Genomic DNA, 22041 nt, shown 5'->3' with positions numbered 1-22041 from the left:
CATAGGTTTATGTGTGATGTTTACTTGATGTCTTCCTTTGTTATTCGGTGCAGCTATGGATCTGGGTTCCTGTGTGTGGATGTGTGTGTGCTGAGTTCATTTTGTATGGTGTGGACTTCAGCTTGCCAGCACAGGGATCCAGTCAGCAAGGCTGTGGCAGGTGGCTGGAACTAGTGCAGTTCACCTGTCATATCCATAGGACTGTTTGTGTTCCCCTTTTCCCTGCAGCTTGGCCAGTGAGACTCATGTTCCTCCGTGTCCAGAAGGAACAGGTCGTCTTACCCTACTCGTAGTTCAGGGACCGGCGGAGGGTGAGTAGGGATCCGAGGTTCCTGAGCATGGGCCCTCCTACCTTCAAGGTCGGCTCATGCAGCTAGGAGTTAGGGTCGGATTAGGGATGCGTTAGGAGGTGACCTGCTCCCTAATTCTCTCGTCCTGGCCGAGCAGCCGTTAACATCTTCTGGCATCGCACGGCTGAGGGTTTTCCCCATCCTCAGCCGTGACAACAGCGATCTAGAAGGCAGGGACACCCAGGATTAGTTTAGCGTGCAGCTGCCATCTCTGAAAGGACGTTCAGAAACGTCCTATCAGAGATAACCCCAACTGCCCAGGACGTTTATAGTCTATGGGCGGTCGGGAGGTGGTTAAAGGGGTTTTCTGGGAATTAAGAAAATGAAAATACGTAAATATTACTTTATTATAAATATATTCCCAAATACGTTACATTAGCTATAATGGCTCATTTTGGCTAGGGAGCAATGATTAGGAGAAACAAAATGGCTGCTGTCCTATTAGTATACACAAGACCTGCCCTAATCACACAGGAGGACAAGTTACTTCACAACACTGAGCTAAAGATCTGCCTCATCCTCCTCTCCTACTTGTCAGGGATTATGCTCCTGAATACAGATGATACGAACTTTAGCTGAATATCTGTGGGAATGGAGTTCATCAGGAGACATGAAGTCCAGAGAGGACAGACAGGACAGACTGTGGCAATAGAGACTGCACACAAGTGCTGCTGCTCATTAGCCACATCTGCTCATGAACTCCATTCCTACAGAGATTCATCTGATTACCATATGAAACTGTATTCAGGATCATAATCCCTGACAAGCAGACCAGAGAGGAGGATGAGGCAGCTCTTTAGCTCAGTGTTGTGAAGTAACTTGTCCTCCTGTGTGATTTGAACAGGTTGTGTGTGTACTAATAGGACAGCGGTGATTTAATTTTTCCGAATGATTGCTCCCCAGACAAAACGAGCCATTATAACTAATGTAAGGTATTTGGGAATATATTTATAATTAAGTAATATTTAAGTATTTTCATTTTCTTAATTCCCGGAGAACCCCTTTAAGATTATCTTGCTCTGCTAAATCACGTTTGGACCAGCAGAATTATCTTTACATTTCGTGTTTCAATATATGTATGTATTTACAATGCAGAATGTAACATCATGTGCAAGTATATATGAAGCATACGAAAGTATTTAAAAGTTATCTTCCAGACACATTGGTCAAAAGTAGCCAGAAAGAAAAAATATAGTACATGGTGGTCTCTTTCTAACAAAGCAATAATCACCTCACATAGGTAAATGTACCTCACATAGATCCAGAGATCTCCACATTCATTGCTCCAATGTATGTGCTAGATTCTGTTCAGGCTGGCATCTCAGGGGGTATGTCCTCTGACAGTAGGTGTGTCCTTTCTGCTGCAGCTTTCTCCCTATAATGGTACGGCCACACTTGCAGATTTTTTTAATGCAGTTTTTGAAGCCAAAACAAGGAGTTGATTCAAAAAACAACTATAATCTGCTATTAATATTTCTCCTTTTATGACCCACACCTGGTTTTGGCTTCAAAAACTGCATAAAAAAGACTGAAAGTATGACTGTACCCAAGCTGTCACAGATTCCAACAGAAGATAGAGCTGGTGGCAGTTGAAGGATGGAACTGAGTGTGTCCATCCATTTTACCAATGTTACTGAGATGGACAGGAAAATTAGTAAAATAATAAACAGCAGGTGGCACCATACAGGCCTCAGCACTGATATATCCCCAAGTAGTACTGAGGCCAGTGAATGGCTGCAGCTGCCACGTGATGATGGACAGGATGTCACACCTCCAGTTCATAGGGGTCTGGAAGCAGCAGGGATGAGATCCTCGGAACAGAAATGGAGTGCTGGTGACTAGGTAAGTAGCTTTCTTTAGGCAGAGCAGATTCAGGCACTTAACTCCAATGATGGTGGAGGTTGGACAACACCTTTAATTCCTAAAATCACAATCTCCCAACCCACATCATCCAGAAACCTAAGATCCATAGGGCTGTATGTCTGGGCCCGTACTTTAGAGATTTCCTGTAGCTGCCCATGTCTGTGATATTTGTCAAGATGAAATATCCCTCGGCGCAAGGAAACAACCAAAGCGTTCATTAGTAGAGAACAGGAATCTTCAGTATTACCTGTGATATGGATAAGTGAATGTCACGACCAGGGATTTACATTCCCAGTACTAGCTTTTGACTATTAAAATACTATAGCTGTATTTGGTTAGTAAATGAACGTGCTGGTGACTACTTCTTTTCTGTATCTCAGATCTCTAGTGTCAAAACTGTGCCAAACAGCACCTTATATCTCTGCTCCCTGGAGCCCTGTGTATTCATTTCTAAATCTCAGCCCTCCATCAGTTAATTATTTCTAAGACCTGTCACACATACCACCCATGTGCCATCTGCATTTTTTGGAGGACCCATTGACTTCAATGGGTCAATGGACTGCAATTTGCAGTCTTTAATATGCAGATACGAAGAGAAGTCCATATGCCCGTTATGCAAATCATAGAACATGTCCCACTCTAGTCTGCAAAATGTGGTCCACTGACCCATTGAAATCAAAAGGTCCTACAAAAAATGCAGATGGCACACAGGTGGTATCTATATTTTGCGCATCCTCAGTTTGCAAATGCCAAAATGGATACGGTCATGAGAACTAAATATGTTGGTTCTGTTCTTGCTTGGACAATATGTACATACTAATGAAAGTTGCTGCCAGACAGCACTGCATTATGCATCTATACAAATTTCCCTTGCCTCACATAAAATAAACATGAAATGTGTAAGTTTAGATGCACATTGAAGTTGATGAAGTGGATGTTTTTGATTTGAGACATTATACATTTCAGTGATGTAACGTCAGGCAGATGTTTCTGGGACAATTTGGTTTACAAGATCCTCATCATGTGAGATGCTTCATAACAAGCTTTAATTATTTCTATGCAGCAGTCCCTTTGAAACCACACTGCTAATCCATGTAATTTAATTTCTCACTATTCTTCTCCCGTCTGACACACCTCCTTCCTTTTGTATTACAGACCAAAGCGGTTAAAGGCAAACAAGCTTGGGGACTTAGAACAACATCAGTGAGTAGCCTTGGACTGTACGAGCCATAAAGATTTGATATTGAAACCATGGGATGTGGGACATCGGTCAAGACTGAATATCAAGGCAAAAAATCTGAAAAAGGTAAGTACTTAACATGCATTTTATTTCTTTGCAATGGTAAGATATTTTAAATATAGGCTGTATGTGTGTATATGGATACTTTTTAACATTTCTTTTTGTATTTAGGCTTGTAAACCTTTTGAAAAATGCAATTGTACTAATGTTAAGGAAATAAATTGTGAGGGCTGTGGTCAGAAGGTAGAGAAGTAACAATTCTCTGTTCACTTAGACCTACTGTACGTACCATGGTTCTGAATTTTAGGGAAATTAAAAAGGTATAATAGGTTATACTGTATGTATTCTTCACTATTTGGAACAGTTTGGGGTGTCCTTCCCTTACTTGCTCATGGTCAGTATTGTCTTGAGGTTATAATCATGTTTGGTTTTGCTGGTGTGACCAGAGGTGCGGCTAGGGTGGAGCTGTGGCAAACACTTTGATGCTTCCATGATTGAGGCTCCTGAATGATGGTCAGCCATGGTAAATACAATATACTTTAATGCACTGATACTGTTACTTGCCTGTCCTTCTTTAATTTCCAGAACATTGCCAAAACAGACCTCCTAGACGCCCAATAAAGTAGGCATGTGGGTATTGTCTGAGTATATGAATTCAGGTCTAGGGAGAGCATGAGAAGTTTGGCATGTCACTTTCTCCTAGAGTAAAAGTGAAATTTTTAAGAATTGTTAAGTATGACTATGCCATTCTATCGCTATACTGTACAAAGATTGATTGGAAGAAAAGAAGGTCTTGGTTGGTTAAAGAAGCAGTCATGCTAGGATTTCAGAGGACCTTGTGAAGGTTAAATAACGTTAGTTCATATTTCCGTACCTGGAGAGAATGTGAGCCAAGAAATTACAAGTGTGTACTCTGAGGTATGGGTTATTTTATTATTTGGCATCAGTTTTGACCTATTACACAGCTAAAACAAATGCTATCTTGTCTCTTATTGTGGTAAGCACTTGTTTGTTTGCCTGCTTCTATCCCTTGTGTTTACTTCTTGCCTTCAGGTAAGTTATAGTTAAAATACAGCTTATTACTAGCAGAAGAACAAACTATCATTAAGTATAGCTGAAAGTCTTGGTTTGCACATTTTGTGATCACAACTTATGGCGTAGTCCAACAAAAATGAAAAATGACTAACTTGCAGCAGGCTGGTTTAAAAAAAATAAGAAAATTCCCCCACAAAAAACATCACTCACCTTTTGAAAGTACCAATGTTCCAGCTCTGCAGCTCCCACCCTTTTCAGATTGGAAGTGATGACTTTCTATTCCTATTCACATGTCCGCTGCCGTGTGTGTGTTCTGTGTATTTACAGTGGCATGCAAAAGTTTGGGCACTGTTACTGTGGATTACATTTGAATCCTGATCAGGATTCTGATCACAATGAAAAAATGCACTGGAAAAAACTGATTTATGGACTAATATTTTTCACATTTTTCGGGTTTAACATGCAAAAGCCGGATCCGGTTTAACGGAAAACACGGCCCCGGATCCGGCATTAGTGCAAGTCAATGGGAAAAATGCCGGATCAGTCAAAGTGTTCCAGATTTTTGGCCGGAGGTAAAAACACAACATGCTACGGTTTTCTGAAAAGCCTGATCAGTAAAAAAGACTGAACTGAAGACGTCCTTATGCATCCTGAACGGAATGCTCTCCATTCAGAATGCATGGGGATAAAACCGATCAGTTCTTTTCCGGATTTAAGCCCCTAGGACGGAACTCAGCGCCGGAAAAGAAAAACGCTAGTGTGAAAGTACCCTAAGCAAGTTGAAAATTAAATGATCTCCAGAAGGCATAAAGTTAAAGATGACCCTTTATATTTTAGGCAAAAACAATTTTTTTTTTTTCAGCTTTTACAATTTCTAAATAACAAAAAAGAAAAAGGATCCCAAGCAAAACTTTGGCCATGCTGCATAGTTAGTAAACGCTTTTTGTAGCCAGCCTAGAATTTTAAAATTCTTGTTTGAGGGATTTTCATCCATTCTTCCTTGCAAAAGTCTTCCAGTTCTGTGAGATTCCTGGGCCGTCTTGCATGCACTGCTCTTTTGAGGTCGAGCCACAGATTTTCAGTGAAAACTTCAGCTTGCACTTTTTAAGGTAGTCTATTATCATGGATCATTATCCATTTGTATAAGCCATCCACTTTTCAACTTCAGCTTTTTTACAGTTGGTGTTATGTTTGCTTCCAGAATTTTCTGGAATTTCATTGAATCCATTCTTCCCTCTACTAGTGAAATGTTCCCTGTGCCATTGGTTGCCACACAATCGCAAAGCATGATTGATCCACCCCTGTGCTCAATGGTTGGAGAGGTGTTCTTTCCATGGTGTTCTATGCCCTTTTTTCTCCAAACATAACTTTGCCCATTGGGGCCAAACAGTTTTTTTTTAACCCCATTGGTCCACAGGACCTGTTTCCAAAATATATCAGGCTTGTTTAGATGTTCTTTTGCAAACTTCTGACTGAATTTTGTGGTAAAGGCATATTTGTGCAGGTTTCTATGAACAGTTGAACAATCTACCTCAACTGTAGAGTCTGCTAAATCGGAAGGTCTTTTGCAGTCAAGTGCGGGTTCTGATTTGCCTTTCTAGCACTCCTACGGGCAGCTATCTCTGAAATTTTCTCTGTTGTTCCTGTTAACTGCCATTTCTTAATACATTCATTACATTTCGAACAGAGGAAATGACAACCTAAAAACGCTTTTCTATCTTCTTATAGCCTTCTCCTGCTTTGTTGGTCTCAACCATTTTCAGAATGTTAGGCAGCTACTTAGAAGAACCCATGGCTGCTGTTTTTTGGGGGAAAGTTAGAGGAGTCTGGGTATTTCTAAAGCTTTGGCATTTGCATCACCTGGCCTTTCCTAACAATGATTGTGAACCTTAACCCTAACAGGCTATTTATGGTCTTAGACCTCGGTCAAAGTTATTTGAGCGCTCAAATCTTCTTGGATTTCCAAACTTTTGCAAGGTACTCCTTTTCTTTTTTCACTGATATTGCTTAAAATGTTGAAGTTGGTGTTTCATCTTTAACTTTATGCCTTTTGGAGATCATTTAATCGTCAACTTGCTTAACCCTTCACAGTAACAGTAATTTTGACCAGGGGTCCCTAGACCATTGCATTCCATTATGGTTAGGCACTATATCCCAGTATACAGTATACACATACATATACTAAATTAAATAGGGCTGTGTTAGGACAGCTGCACATGGCTGCCGCCTTGCTGTCTGTCACATGCCGGGGGCCCAAGGCAGACCTCCGGGACGTCTTGCAAACAGGACACGGGCAAGATTCAGACCAGGAACCAACAGAGTACTTATTACACATGTACTAAAAGAACATGACAGTAAAGCAGGTTAAGCAATAGTGGTAGCAGTACCACAGAACCAAGTTCACCGGCAGACCAGAGGAAAAACCCAGAGGGCGGAGAGCCAGTGAGCCACGTTCTTCACAGAGCCCCTGGTGGTGGGGATGAACTGGGTATAGGGCTCACTGGTCGCACCTCCAGGAAGTTCCCGGTACACTTGGCCCCTACCTCCAGAGAACCACGCTGGGATACCACCAGCGGAAACAGACGACAGTACTGGAACCCAAGTAAACACAGGGCATGGAACAGACAACAAGACAAACGGGAACCAGCACGGAAGCAGATGCCTGGACCCCATGCGGAATGGAAGCATAGCGGTCTCAGGCAGAGCTGCACACAGACAAGAGATACTCCCTCCGGAGAACCCAGGAGCCCTCTCACGAAGGCAAGACAAACACAGGAACAGAAGCAGTAAGGCACTGCAGGACAGACAAGGAACAGACTAGATCAAAAGCAGTTAAGCACTGCCAGGCTATCAGACACAGTTAGAGCACTGCTAGGCTAGACATGGAACAGAGTGGATACAGACAGAAAACAGGTACAGAAGAACAAGCAAGGCATGGACAAGGATAGCAACAACACAGGATAGGTACAGAAAATCAGACAAGGCAACAACAACAATGCATTACCAGACGACACCACAAACAAAGGCAGATGGCAAACCCCCTGGGTCAGCAGCAAGGGGCTACACCCAGTAAGGCACAAGACAGACTGACCTCCTGGGTGAGGAGCAAGGTGCAACACTCAGCAAGGCAGAAGAGACTGACCTCAAGCCCCACAGCTCACAGATAGATATAGCTGCATAACTAGGGCACCTGATAAGCCTCACCCAGGAACAGACCAAGGAATCTTAATCCCATCAGAACCAGGATTAACAAGAAGCACAGAACATACAATCACAAGCGTCAGTTCACACCAGTCACAGAATGCTGTAGTCAGCATGCCGGAACACCAACCAGCATGCACAGGACAACTGTAGCCAGTATGAGGTTACAGGCAGCCAGCCTACACAGCAACAAGGAGTAACAGAACCGCACTGTGATACAAACAGACCCCTGCATCCAAACTCAGATCCTGTACACACAAGGCCACCACCAGCATGCATCGTACACACATACACGGGCATAGTTCACACAAGACACCGCAGCCAGCACGCAGCCCAAAGCAACCAGTATACACAGGTTACGTCATGCAGCCAGCCTACACGACCACAACTGTCACACTGAATTGCACTGTGACACTGTCCCTGGTGGTCATGGATTCAACACTACTCACCATGCTGCTGCCTCCATGCTTCTGCATAGTACTTCAGCCACTGTCCCCTTAAAGCATATGCACACTCACCCCAGGCCTCTCCGGCACCCTGGACGAGCAAGTTCAATGCGAGAAACACATGCTCCTCTAACAGGATCACCCTGCTTTATAATGACTTATAATGCTGTGTGTCCCTGCCAGACCTTGAATCTACTGAATTGTTCTGACAAAATTCCATCAGTGTAATTCAGTAGATACTGGTCTAGTAGGGACACACAGCATTATGAATCATTATAATGCAGTGAGATCCTGTCAGGAGCAAAAAAAAGGTCATAATGGGAAATAACGCTTACTTACGCAGCCTGTTTCCTGTATTAAACTTGCTTATCTCGCCTTAATTGACTTTTTCAATGGCTTTCAGAGGCTTTTGTGATATCATAATGTGCCATAATGTGATATCACATTCAAGTTTAGAACTGCTCCATTTGTGTACATTTTATGACACAGATATCCTACTATGAGTTATCTTACTACAATTATTTGTGTTCTCTGTATTAACAAACCACTCTGGTTGTTTCCATTAGCAATTAAAGCAGCAGTTCTGATACAGAGATGGTATCGTTTCTATATGGCGAGATTAGAGATGAGACGGCGTTACACACTTAATATTTTTCAGTCTATCGAATATGCAGAAGAACAGGCCCAGCTTCAGGTCAGTAGCATTTTCATTCTCTTAAACACTAAATTATATAGTAATATATATAATAAGCACAAAATAATCATCTTACATTTTCAAAAGTTTACAGCTACAAGTGTTGTGTACTCTCTAACTGAAACCCCCCTATTGGTACCAACCTCTATAAGCAGGGTGTCTAGTAGTTTTCACCTCACCATGGTGCAGTGCCTCCTCTTTAATGTTGCTGGGAGCTCTTCCGGAATGTAGGAAGGTCTTCCTCTTCTTCTAGTGGTCGACTCAGGAAACCCCAACTTGAGCTCAGTACACACTCACAAGTTATAATGATAAAACAACTCGGTGGATTTATTTAAGCACATTTGAACTATAAAGGGTTAAGTAGGAGAAATGCAATTATATATCAAGTGCAAGGTAATATCACATAGTACAACACAGGTACACACTGAAGTAAATAACACCCCTAGTGGTAGAAAATTGAGTATTTATATGCCAGAAAATGGAGTGGGTGGTAAGATACTCCTCTGAAGCAGTCCAGTGTACTGTGGGCAATTCTAAAAACTATGGGACATCACTGGTGCTTCTCTAGAGCCAAGTCCTCCCCTTTCAGGAATTGGAAGGCTGTCAGGACTCTACTTTTCTGCTCCTTGCATGTGGCTGTCACTGTTAAAGGGGTTTTCTAAGATATTGTAATTAATGACCTTTCCTCTGGATAGGTTATCAGTATCTGATCGGTGGGGGTCCTACACCCAGAACACTGGCCGATCAGCTGTTTAAGAAGGCACTGGCGCTCGCAGTAGGGCCACGGCCTTCTCTCAGCTCAACAAGCACAGTGTCGTACATTGTATAGCGATTGTGCTTGGTATCACAGCTCAGTCCCATTCACTTCAATGGGGGTGAGCTGCATATAAACCATGTGACTGATAAAAGTGACGTCACATCGCCTAGAAAAAGTCAGCGGCTGCTATGCCTGGTAAGCAGTGGCCCAACTGCCAGTTTCGGTGCCTTCTCGAACAGGTGTTAGACCCCCAATGATCAGATACTGATGACCTATCCAGTGGATAGGTCATAAGTTAAAATATCTAAGAAAAACCCATTTAACCTCTCTCCCTGCACTCTGCAAACATGGAGCCACCATTAGCCATGTGCCCTCTGTCTGCTTTTCTTTTTTGGGCTTCTCCACCAAGCCCCTGCTCAGCTCATTTAGTCTCTTCTTGCTTCCTATATTAATGACCTATACTTAAGATGTCATCAATATCAGATCAACAGGAGTCTAACTCCCAGCTCCCCGCGATCATCTGTTTGAAGAGAACACAGCGCTTGTGCGAGCATTGCATTCTGTTCACTGTTGACCTGCTCACAGTTGACATTGCAGTGGTGAGCAGGTATAATTGTAGTGCAGCTAGCCCCTGAGGAGCTGGTGCAGAGGATGGGAGTTGTAGTGGCGTTAATGAGATGTGTCACGATGTACTCACTCAGGCCATCACTCCCTGGGGTTGGTGCAGTCACGAAGGGGCACCCTATATTTCCTCGGAGCATTCCCTGTATTAGTGGGCTCCTTGCCTGATGGTAGTCTAGGGGTGCCCTTTATGTTAACTGTCTGTGTGGCTCCATATCTCACCATCCTCTACAGCTTCCAACGTGAGACTACCATTATTTTATAGACATCATCTTGGCTATCTCATACAGTACAGACCAAAACTTTGGACACACCTTCTCATTCAAAGAGTTTTCTTTTTTTTCATGACTATTAAAATTGTAGATTCATACTGAAGGCATTCAAACTATGAATTAACACATGTGGAATTATATACATAACAAAAAAGTGTGAAACAACTGAAAATGTGTCATATTCTAGGTTCTTCAAAGTAGCCACCTTTTGCTTTGATTACTGCTTTGCACACTGTTGGAATTCTCTTGATGAGCTTTAAGAGGTAGTCACCTGAAATGGTCTTCCAACAGTCTTGAAGGAGTTCCCAGAGATGCTTAGCACTTGTTGGCCCTTTTGCCTTCACTCTGCGGTCCAGCTCACCCCAAACCATCTCGATTGGGTTCAGGTCTGGTGACTGTGGATGCCAGGTCATCTGGCGCAGCACCCCATCACTCTCCTTTGTGGTCAAATAGCCCTTACACAGCCTGGAGGTGTGTTTGGGGTCATTGTCCTGTTGAAAAATAAATGATGGTCCAACTAAATGCAAACCGGATGGAATAGCATGCCGCTGCAAGATGCTGTGGTAGCCATGCTGGTTCAGTATGCCTTTAATTTTGAATAAATCCCCAACAGTGTCACCAGCAAAGCACCCCCACACCATCACACCTCCTCCTCCATGCTTCACGGTGGGAACCAGGCATGTAGAGTCCATCCGTTCACCTTTTCTGCGTCGCACAAAGACACGGTGGTTGGAACCAAAGATCTCAAATTTGGACTCATCAGACCAAAGCACAGATTTCCACTGGTCTAATGTCCATTCCTTGTGTTCTTTAGCCCAAACAAGTCTCTTCTGCTTGTTTCCTGTCCTTAGCAGTGGTTTCCTAGCAGATATTCTACCATGAAGGCCTGATTCACACAGTCTCCTCTTAACAGTTGTTCTAGAGATGTGTCTGCTGCTAGAACTCTGTGTGGCATTGACCTGGTCTCTAATCTGAGCTGCTGTTAACCTGTGATTTCTGAGGCTGGTGACTCGGATGAACTTATCCTCCGCAGCAGAGGTGACTCTTGGTCTTCCTTTCCTGGGGCGGTCCGCATGTGAGCCAGTTTCTTTGTAGCGCTTGATGGTTTTTGTGACTGCACTTGGGGAGACTTTCAAAGTTTTCCCAATTTATCAGACTGACTGACCTTCATTTCTTAAAGTAATGATGGCCACTTGTTTTTCTTTACTTAGCTGCTTTTTTCTTGCCATAATACAAATTCTAACAGTCTATTCAGTAGGACTATCAGCTGTGTATCCACCTGACTTCTCCACAACGCAACTGATGGTCCCAACCCCATTTATAAGGCAAGAAATCCCACTTAGTAAACCTGACAGGGCACACCTGTGAAGTGAAAACCATTTCAGGTGACTACCTCTTGAAGCTCATCAAGAGAATGCCAAGAGTGTGCAAAGCAGTAATCAAAGCAAAAGATGGCTACTTTGAAGAACCTAGAATATTACATATTTTCAGTTGTTTCACACTTTTTTGTTAGGTTTATAATTCTACATGTGTTAATTCATAGTTTTGATGCCTTCAGTGTGAATCTACAATTTTCATAGTCATAAAAATAAAGAAAACTCTTTGAATGAGAAGGTGTGTCCAAACTTTTGGTCTGTACTGTACGTAAGTTGGACTTGCAACTATTTTTTTTAAATCAGATCATTTTTTATTAGCATTTATGATATAAACCAATAAAGTACATTTTATACAATCAAGTACAAATTGTGTCTACTTATTGTTACCATACGATTACAAAATATAAACTTCTTTCAAATATTGTAAACAGTTGCAAATATATTATATAGAGTGCCCTAAAGCCCTCCCAAACCAAACCCATACTGAAAGGATTCCCCACCTCCAAACTCCCTCCCCCACACTCCAGCATTGGCCGACTAGTTGAGATATCCGTTATTGCTCAGCCATCAATTCCAGGGCTTTTCAAATTTATAAGGACAACCACGTTTCAAAAATACTATTTTCTCATACATCAGCATAGTGTTTACTTTATTTCGGAATTCTTCCAACCCGGGGGACACGCTTGAATCCAATGTAATGCTATAAGTTTCCTGGCTACATATAGTAGCCTTCCTATTGCTATCCTATCTGTCTCATCCTCTCCAATCTCAGTCATATATCCCAAGATACATATTTTAGGCTCCCGAGAGACCCGTGTTGAGAAGGATCTTTAAATCAGTTCTAGTATACCCGTCTAGAAACTTTCCAGGCTTGGGCACTGCCTCAGCATGTTTTATACATTCATGTGAAAAAATTAGGACACCCTTTGAAAGCATGTGGTTTTTTGTAACATTTTTAATAAAAGGTTATTTCATCTCCGTTTCAACAATACAGAGAGATTAAAGTAATCCAACTAAACAAAGAAAACTGAAGAAAAGTCTTTTCAAGATTTTGTAATCTGTAAATGTCATTCTACAAAAATGCCTATTCTAACTGAGGAAAAAGATAGGACACCCTTTCCCCTAATAGCGAGTGTTACCTCCTTTGGCTGAAATAACTGCAGTGAGACGGTTCTTGTAGCCATCTACCAGTCTTCGACATCGGTCTGAGGAAATTTTACCCCACTCCTCAATGCAGAACTTTTTCAGCTGTGAGATGTTTGAGGGGTTTCTTGCACGTACAGCCCTTTTCAAGTCACCCCACAGCATCTCAATGGGATTCAAATCTGGACTTTGACTTGGCCATTCCAGGACTCTCCATTTCTTCTTTTTCAGCCAATCTTTGGTTGATTTACTAGTATGTTTTGGGTCATTGTCATGTTGCATGGTCCAGTTCCGCTTCAGCTTTAATTTTCTAACTGATGGTCTCACATGTTCTTCAAGCACCTTCTGATACACAGTAGAATTCATCGTGGATTCTATGATGGTGAGCTGACCAGGTCCTGCTGCAGCAAAGCAGCCCCAAACCATGACACTTCCACCTCCATGCTTCACAGTTGGTATGAGGTTCTTTTCTTGGAATGCTGTGTTTGGTTTACGCCAAACATGTCCTCTGCTGTTGTGTCCAAATAATTCAATTTTGGACTCATCTGTCCAAAGAACATTATTCCAGAAGTCCTGGTCTTTGTCAACTTTATCTCTGGCAAATGTCAGTCTGGCCTCGATGTTTCTCTTGGAAAGCAAAGGTTTCCTCCTTGCACACCTCCCATGCAAGTTAAACTTGTACAGTCTCTTTCTGATTGTAGAGGCATGTACTTCTACATCAACAGTAGCCAGAGCCTGCTGTAGTTCTCGAGATGACACTTTAGGGTTTTTGGAGACCTCTTTTAGCATCTTGCGGTCTGCTCTTGGGGTGAACTTGCTGGGGCGACCAGTCCTGGGCATGTTGGCAGTTGTTTTGAAAGCCCTCCACTTGTAGACTATCTTCCGGACAGTGGAATGGCTGATTTCAAAATCTTTTGAGATCTTTTTAAATCCCTTCCCAGACTCATAGGCTGATACAATCTTTTTTCTGAAGTCCTCTGACAGCTCTTTTGCTCTCACCATGGTGCTCACTCTCACTTCAACAGTCAGGAGCACACCAAACTAAATGTCTGAGGTTTAAATAGGGCAAGCCTCATTCAACATGCAGAGTAACGATCTACTAATTATGTGCACCTGGTGTGATATACCTGTGTGAGATCTGAGCCAATTTAAGAGGGAATACATGTGAGGGTGTCCTATCTTTTTCCTCAGTTAGAATAGGCATTTTTGTAGAATGACATTTACAGAAGATCTTGAAAAGACTTTTCTTCAGTTTTCTTTGTTTAGTTGGATTACTTTAATCTCTCTGTATTGTTGAAACGGAGATGAAATAACCTTTTATTAAAAATGTTACAAAAAACCACATGCTTTCAAAGGGTGTCCTAATTTTTTCACATGACTGTAAGTCTGCTGTTTCCATCTGACATTTTGGACATTTTGCGTCTGCTCTGATACCTATACAATGTAAAAATACAGCGGTTTTGTAAACCCTATGTATAATAAATAATTGCGATAATTTCCCACTTTCACTCAGTGCTGTTTTGGGTATGGCCTCTAAGATGTCTTCCCATTGTTCTTTGGATCTCTCACCTACATCTTTCTCCCAACCTCTCATTCTTGATAATAGATGTGACTCTAGGAATGTATCTAAGAGCATTTGATAAATTGTGGCTATTAGTCCCTTTTTATTTCTTCCCCTGATCATTAAATGTAAAGTGGCATCTCTATGGATCACAACACTACTGTTTTTAACCATAGTGTTAAATGTGTGCCTTATTTGCAAGTATTAATAGAAGCTACCTCTCTGTAGGCTATAGGTCTCCTGTAGATTAGTAAATGTTCTATGAACCCCCTTGTCTAGCAGGTCGTCTAATCTGGTCACCCCTTTGTTTTGCCATGTTTGGAAACCCTTCAAAGGGAGAAATTCAGGAAGCATGTGGTTATTCCATAAGGGAGTAAACTCTGTGGCTCCGATAGCTCCTCTCAATTGTTTAGACTTTTCCCATACTTTCCTCTTCAGCCGCACAAGTGGATTACGTTCATCCACTAGCGGTATTCCTGACCCCTCCAGCACCTACAGGAGCTCCCTCCCACCTATTTTGTGACGTAATATTTGGCCAGCCATGTCCGTTGTGTCCGGATCTATCCAACTGTGTCACTGCCTGATAAGCGGTTTAAAATAAAATAATACATCTTTATTGGAAGTTAAAGTATAAAAGGGCAAAACGATATTTCTCTTATTACAGAGACAGGCAATAGTGGGATGTAATTGTATGGAAAGTGGGATACAGCATATATTATCCATTTTCCAATATCACTGTCACAACACTACTGAGGGCCATCTGTGTAGTATATATTATATATATTGCCCAGTGTATTGTGACTGGTACATTCCCAGACCGAATTGACGGTCATGGGTAGGTGTGTATAGCGGTAAACACCTGTCCCAGTATCCGCATAGAAGCTGAGAACCAGTGCTGAACAAAACAACCCCTCAGTGATTACAGGGTGGTTTCACTACTGGTTCAGTCTGTGTACTGTGCCTTCCCGCTGAGAAAGGTAAAGCCTCCCATAAGCGGTATTGTTCAGCCGCTGTCAGGGGGCCCTATACCTGGGAGCAGAAAGTGTACTCAGGCTCCAAAGTAACAAAAACAGTGGGATGCCGCACAGTACAATGCTGTTGAATGCTCTATTCTATCAGTGTACTCTATACTGCGGTATCAGTAAAGCCGCTAAGAGAAACACTCAGTTAGAAAGCCCTAATAGAGTCTGGCATTCACAGGATACCAGAGCATGTTACAGCAAAGCTACCTAAGCACTAACTACTCCTCAGCCCGCTCGACGCGTTTGTGTCCATTGGGCTGGACACTTCGTCAGGAGCAGGGCAGAGGGCTGAGAATAAATAAGTAGTATCTAAATCGACTTATCCCCCAAAAACAGCAGAGTGTCGTCTGCGTACATAGCTACTTTGTTGTGGACTATTCCGCTAGTGGTTCAATTCTATTGCAAATAGTAAAGGGGACAGTGGACACCCCTGCCGGGTCCCTCTAGCTAGCCTGAAAATTGAGGAACCCCCCCCCCCCCTCCAATTAGTTCTAATGCATCACTTGGGTCTGAATACAATGTTTGCACCCATTTAATAAAACACTGACCAAAGCCCATTCCGCGTAATATGCACCACAAATATCTCCATTCCACACTGTCGAATGTCTTAGCAGCGTCGAGTGCTAGGACTGCCCTATCTTCCCTATTATCCGCAGACTGGTAAAGACTCTACATATGTCAATAGAAGTGGATTTTTGGGCATAAATCCAGTCTGATCTGGGTGTATTATGGACAATATCACTTTGGATAGTCTCATCACTAGGGCCTTGGCCAGTATCTTAGCGTGCCGCAAGAAACAAAATGGGCCTGTATGAATCCGGCAGTTTGGGATCCTTCCCAGGTTTAGGTATTACCACAATGAGTGCTTCCTGCATTGATTCAGAGAGACAGCCCACCTCTAGGGAGTGCTGAAAAACCTTCATCAACTCAGGGAGCAACACCCCGTCAAACTTTTTGTATACCTCAATCGGAAGTCCGTCAGTACCTGGCTTTATCATTTGCCATTGTATTCAGTGCTGCTTCTAATTCTTCTAAGCTTAGTGGGACTTCTAACATTTCCCTAGCCTCCGACGATAATTTAGGCAGATTGATCCAGAAAATCTACTATCTCTGCATCTAAGCAGGAGGTCTTAGATGTATATAAGGAGTAGAAGTTCTCCGAGATCTCCCCTGTGCCTTTCCTACTCTGTCCTTGAGAATTTACTAGTTCAGTAATGCAGGTTGACCACTGTTGGGCTTTGGAAATGACTGATAGTAAATGCCCTACTTTTTCTCCTTCTGCAAAGAAGCGTTGTTTAAAAAATTGTCTCTTTCTGCCTGCCACTTGGAACAGATGACATCTCAGATTTCCCTGCGCTTCCTTTAAGTGTATACTAGAAGTCAATGAGGGAGCTGTAAAAAATGTCGACTCAGCTTCCTTTACCTTTTCATGCATGCCGACATCTACCTCCCTAGATTGGGATTTATGCCTGCAGATAGATTGGATCAATATCCCTCTTAAAAAACCTTTCATAGCATCCCATATAGTGTGTATTGGTGCCATACCTTCAATAAAGGAAAAATATTCCCTCAATGCAACCTCAACTTCCTTCATATCGCCCAGAACCTGCAACCAGAAAGCATTACATCTCCACATCTTGGGTCCCAACCTAGTACCAGTAGACAGGGACAGTTCAACCTTCAAAGGGGAATGGTCCGACAGGGATCTAGGTAGGTATTCCAAGGAGTGTATAAATGGAAACATAGAGAAGAGTAAGTGGACGAACTACATAAATAGCTGCGTTCGCTGGGTGCTCCAATCTCCAGATATCTAACAAACCTACCTCCATCATAATGTTATAAAGAGAATATGTTCCCTGCTGTCTACCAGTTCCAAGTGCTCTACATCTATCCACCCCCTCGTCAGGCACATTGTTAAAATCTCCTACTCTCATTCATGGGGTCCCTGCATATAGAGCCAAGATATCTATTACAAATCGCATGGGAACCACCGAGAACGGGGGGAAATATATATCACCACCAAAATCATTCGCACACCTTCCAAATTACAGTATAAGCACTATTTATTCAAAGGAAAAAGAGCGTATTCTTGTGTAAGCAAGTCTGGAAGATCTATGTCTAGAATCGATCTGGCCCTGATAAATAAAGGATATATAAATTGTATCAAACGTATAAAATATGACACCAGATCTGTTTCAGATTATGTACCCCTCCTAATAGAGCTGTGCACGGGCAGGAATAGTTTTAGGCAGAAACCCCCATTCAGACTGAATCCCCATTGGCTATTAATAATCATAAACAGATAGAAAATGAGATTTCTTTCTTTTGGGATAAAAATGCCTTCTCAGCTAAATCTCAACTGGTTTGGGATACATTCAAAGCAGTTATGAGAGGGATTTTTATCAGCATAATTGCTAACTTGAGTAAACATTATGCCATGAAGCAAAAAGAACTAGAGGAAGCAGCCGTGGCTGGGATGGATGGATATACTAAGTTAAAATCAGAGGAAGCTAGAGAAATTATGCAGCGGACAGGCCAGGCTTTCTCCGATTTTCTTCTGGATAAAGCGCAACAGAGATTATTTTATATGGGACAAAAATATTTCTCAGAGGCCGGGAGTCCTGGGAAGATGCTGGCTAGGGTAATAGCTAGCCAGGATCCAAAATAAGAGATACGCAGTATTCGTGCTTTAGATGGGACTATTGTTGAGGATCAGGAGGGAATAATGGAAATATTTATAAATTATTTCTGTCATCTATATGATTTAGAGAGTGTTATCTCGGAGGAGGCAATTGACTCAAAGGAGGGATCTCTTCCAGAAACAATGACAGAGGCTGTTATTACATTGGTATTAAAGAAGGGTAAAGACCCCAATAGACCAAGAAACAATACTCTGTCCTCCTTCTCCTTGACCTGTCCTCTGCCTTCGACACTGCTGACCACTCCCTTCTGTTGCAAACTCTCTCATCTCTTGGCATCACTGACCTGGCCCTCTCCTGGATCACATCATACCTCACAGACCGGATGTTTAGCGTCTCCCACTCCCGCACCACCTCCTCGTCTCATTCCCTCTCTGTTGGTGTCCCGCAAGGCTCTGTCTAGGACCCCTGCTCTTCTCTATCTACACTTTTGGCCTGGGACAGCTCATAGAGTCCCATGGCTTTCAGTATCACTCCTACGCTGACGACACACAAATCTACCTCTCTGGTCCAGACATCACCACCTTACTATCAAGAATCCCACAATGTCTATCTTCTATATCATCCTTCTTCGCCTCTCGCTTTCTTAAACTTAACATGCATAAGACAGAATTCATAATCTTTCCCCCATCTTGTTCAACCCCCCCAACAGACCTATCTATCATGATCAATGGCTGCACACTCTCCCCAGTCAACAAAGCCCGCTGCCTTGGAGTGACCTTGTATTCTGCCCTTTCCTTCCGACCGCACATCCAAGCCCTTTCCACCACCTGCCGCCTCCAACTCAAAAACATCTCCCGCATCCGTGCTTTCCTTAACTTTGAATCTTCAAAAATGCTTGTACATGCCCTCATTATCTCCCGCCTAGACTACTGCAACATTCTCCTCTGTGGCCTTCCATCTAGCACTCTCGCACCCCTCCAATCTATCCTCAACTCTGCTGCCCGACTAATCCACCTCTCACCCTATTACTCCTCTGCCTCTTCCCCTCTGCCAATCCCTTCACTGTCTCCCCATTGTCTAACGAATTCACTTCAAAGTACTAACAAATACATACAAGGCCGTCCATAACCTGTCCCCTCCCTACATCTCTGAGCTACTTTCCCGATACACCCCCACACGCACTCTCCGATCCTCACAAGACCTCCTTCCCTCTTATTTCCTCTTCCCACAATCGACTCCAAGATTTCTCCCGTGCATCCCCCATACTCTGGAACTCGCTACCCCAACATATCAGACTCTCACCTACAGTGGAATCCTTCAAAAGAAACCCGAAAACCTACCTCTTCAAACAAACCTACTACCCGCGACCCTGCTTCCTCTATACCGCCATGACCAACTCAACCCGCACCTACTGTGTCCTTCTCCCATACCATGTAGATTGTAAGCCCTCACGGGCAGGGCCCTCTCTCCTCCTGTACCAGTTTGTAACTCATCTTGTTTATGATTAGTGCAATTGTCTGTATTATGTATGTGCACCCCTTATCATATGTACAGCGCTATGGAATGAATGGCGCTTTAATAATAAATAATAATAATTTCTCTTCTTAATACAGATGTTAAACTTTTCTCTAAGATCCTGGCGATGGCGATGACGTTAACTATTGTTATGACATCAATTATACATCCAGACCAGAATGGTTTTATGCCTAGTAAAGGGACTCATTATAATTTACATTGTCTTTTTACTAATTTACAGACGTCTGGAGGTGATTCACGATCTATATTGTCTATAGATGCTTCTAAGGCCTTTAAAAGGGTTGAATGGAGTTTCCTGTGGACAGTGCTTCATAGGATGGGATTTGGCCCCAGGTTTATCGGTATGATAAAACTTTTGTATAGTTCCCCTACCGCAAGATTGAATATAAATGGGTATCTTACAAGAAGTTTCCCTATGACCAGAGGTACTCGCCAGGGATGCCCACTGTCTCCGCTCTTATTCGACATCTATATTGAGCCCCTGGCTGTTAGAGTGAGACAGGACCCTAAGATTTGGGGGTTTGGGGTACTAGGAATCGAAGATCGAATCTCCCTTTACGCAGACGATATCTTATTTTATGTTCAACAGACACAATCTACTCTGCTGAACATTACTCAAACGATACACCAATTTGGAGAGCTCTCTGGTCTGGATGTAAACAGGGAAAAAACTACCCTTATGCCTCTGGATAATAGGTTTATGTCGTTAGATAACCTTTCACTCCCTAATGAGGCCCCTATGAATACTCTGAAAATGTATGATTCCTTTGAGTATTTAGGTATTATAATCTCTCCTAGGGTGGAAGACTTTATTTCGCTTAATCTGATTCCACTGATAAATAAGCTGAGGTCCAAAATAACAACACGGCTCCGTTTATCTCTGTCGAAGGCTGATAGGTTATCTCTGGTTAACATGGTGATCCTTCCCCAGATATTATATGTCTTTAAGAATTCTCCAGTTTGGATTGGGGATAGATTTTTTTTAAATTGATAGAAATAATTATTAGGGACTTATTATGGGCGCGAAAACGTGGAAGACTCAAATTAGATTATTGGTATAAGCCCTTGGAGAGAGGAGGAGTTAATCTCCCTTCCTTCAGGCGCTATTTTTTGGCCGCTCAGCTTTGTTTTCTTCGAGAGTGAATGGATAGTCCGCTCTGCAAGCACTTAGTGAATAGATCTCCTTTTGATAATATTTTTACACTGCTGGAGTCGGATCAGTTGACCGAGCCCAACAGAGAATTTAAATCCGTCAGGAATTTGTATATGAAATCATGGTATTTGATTAGACTTTGGTATTGGGTGAAAGAGTCAATTGGATGTACTCCGCTGTGGTACAATAAGCACTTACAAACTTTAGCTGAATTAAGTAAAGATTTATAATGGCAAAAAGGTAATATTTTTTATTTGACACAGGTAGTAGGAAGTGGGGATATTGTTTTGTTCACGGTATTATCACAAAGACAAAAATCACAGAAATGATCATGGTTTCAGTATTTACAGTTAAGATCAGTTGCAAATTCACACTTGTACACAATTTACCGAATTGATAGAGAATTTTGGGCAAAATATGATTTCTCAACTTTATAAAAGTTTAATTACAGCACGATTTGGTGGTATCTGGTCCCCTTGTCAGAGGGGCCTGGCAAAAAGAATGTTTAATGACACACTTGGAGGATCAGGAGAAGTTAGCTCAGGATCTAAAACTTGTATCACATAATTTCAATCATGTTTTGGTGCAGTTTTATATTTTACATAGACTTTATGTCACTCCTTCCTGGCTTAATAAATGTGGTATTAGGGATCATTCTAATTGCCCTAGGTGTGATGTTTCTGATGCAGAGTATTTGCATATGTTCTTGTCTTGTCCAGAGCTGAAACAATATTGGGAGACTATTGACAAGTATATAGAGAAAAACCGAACGTTCGGATTCCTTTTATTGCTGAATGTTGGGTATTGGGGGTTCTAGCCAAGGTGGGTTGTCACCAATATAAAAATAATCTTTTGTTTAAGATAATGTTTTTGGCAAGACTTCTAATAGCACGCTCTTGGTTTGCGCGAGATGCCCCTAGTATTAACACATGGTTAAACTTGGTAAAGACCAATAAGAGATACATATTTTGTATAAGCAAAGAGCTATAGAAAAAAAAAATGGAACAGAATTTGGGAAAAATGGAACCCATAGAGCTCTCTCCGCTCTCCATCTCTTCCTCTACCATTCCTCGGTCATGTTACCAAGGGCTGGTGGACAAGTAGGACACATCATGGGATGGGAGGGGAA

At 42.3% G+C, this 22041-nt stretch overlaps 1 protein-coding gene across 1 annotated transcript in view; it reads left to right on the top strand.

The window, feature by feature from the left end:
• PPEF1 (protein phosphatase with EF-hand domain 1) overlaps window positions 1–22041 on the top strand; it is an 81266-nt gene that overhangs the window by 5732 nt on the left and 53493 nt on the right. Inside the window, exons 2-3 of the mRNA XM_044287658.1 lie at window positions 3369–3519; window positions 8702–8829. Coding sequence (XP_044143593.1) covers window positions 3465–3519; window positions 8702–8829 — 183 coding nt within the window. The 5' untranslated portion in view covers window positions 3369–3464. The remainder of the gene's footprint in view (window positions 1–3368; window positions 3520–8701; window positions 8830–22041) is intronic.

This window comes from Bufo gargarizans, chromosome 3, assembly GCF_014858855.1.
Source record: "Bufo gargarizans isolate SCDJY-AF-19 chromosome 3, ASM1485885v1, whole genome shotgun sequence".
NCBI classification, from domain to species: Eukaryota; Metazoa; Chordata; class Amphibia; order Anura; family Bufonidae; genus Bufo; species Bufo gargarizans.
This window is presented reverse-complemented; position numbering and strand designations above follow the sequence as displayed.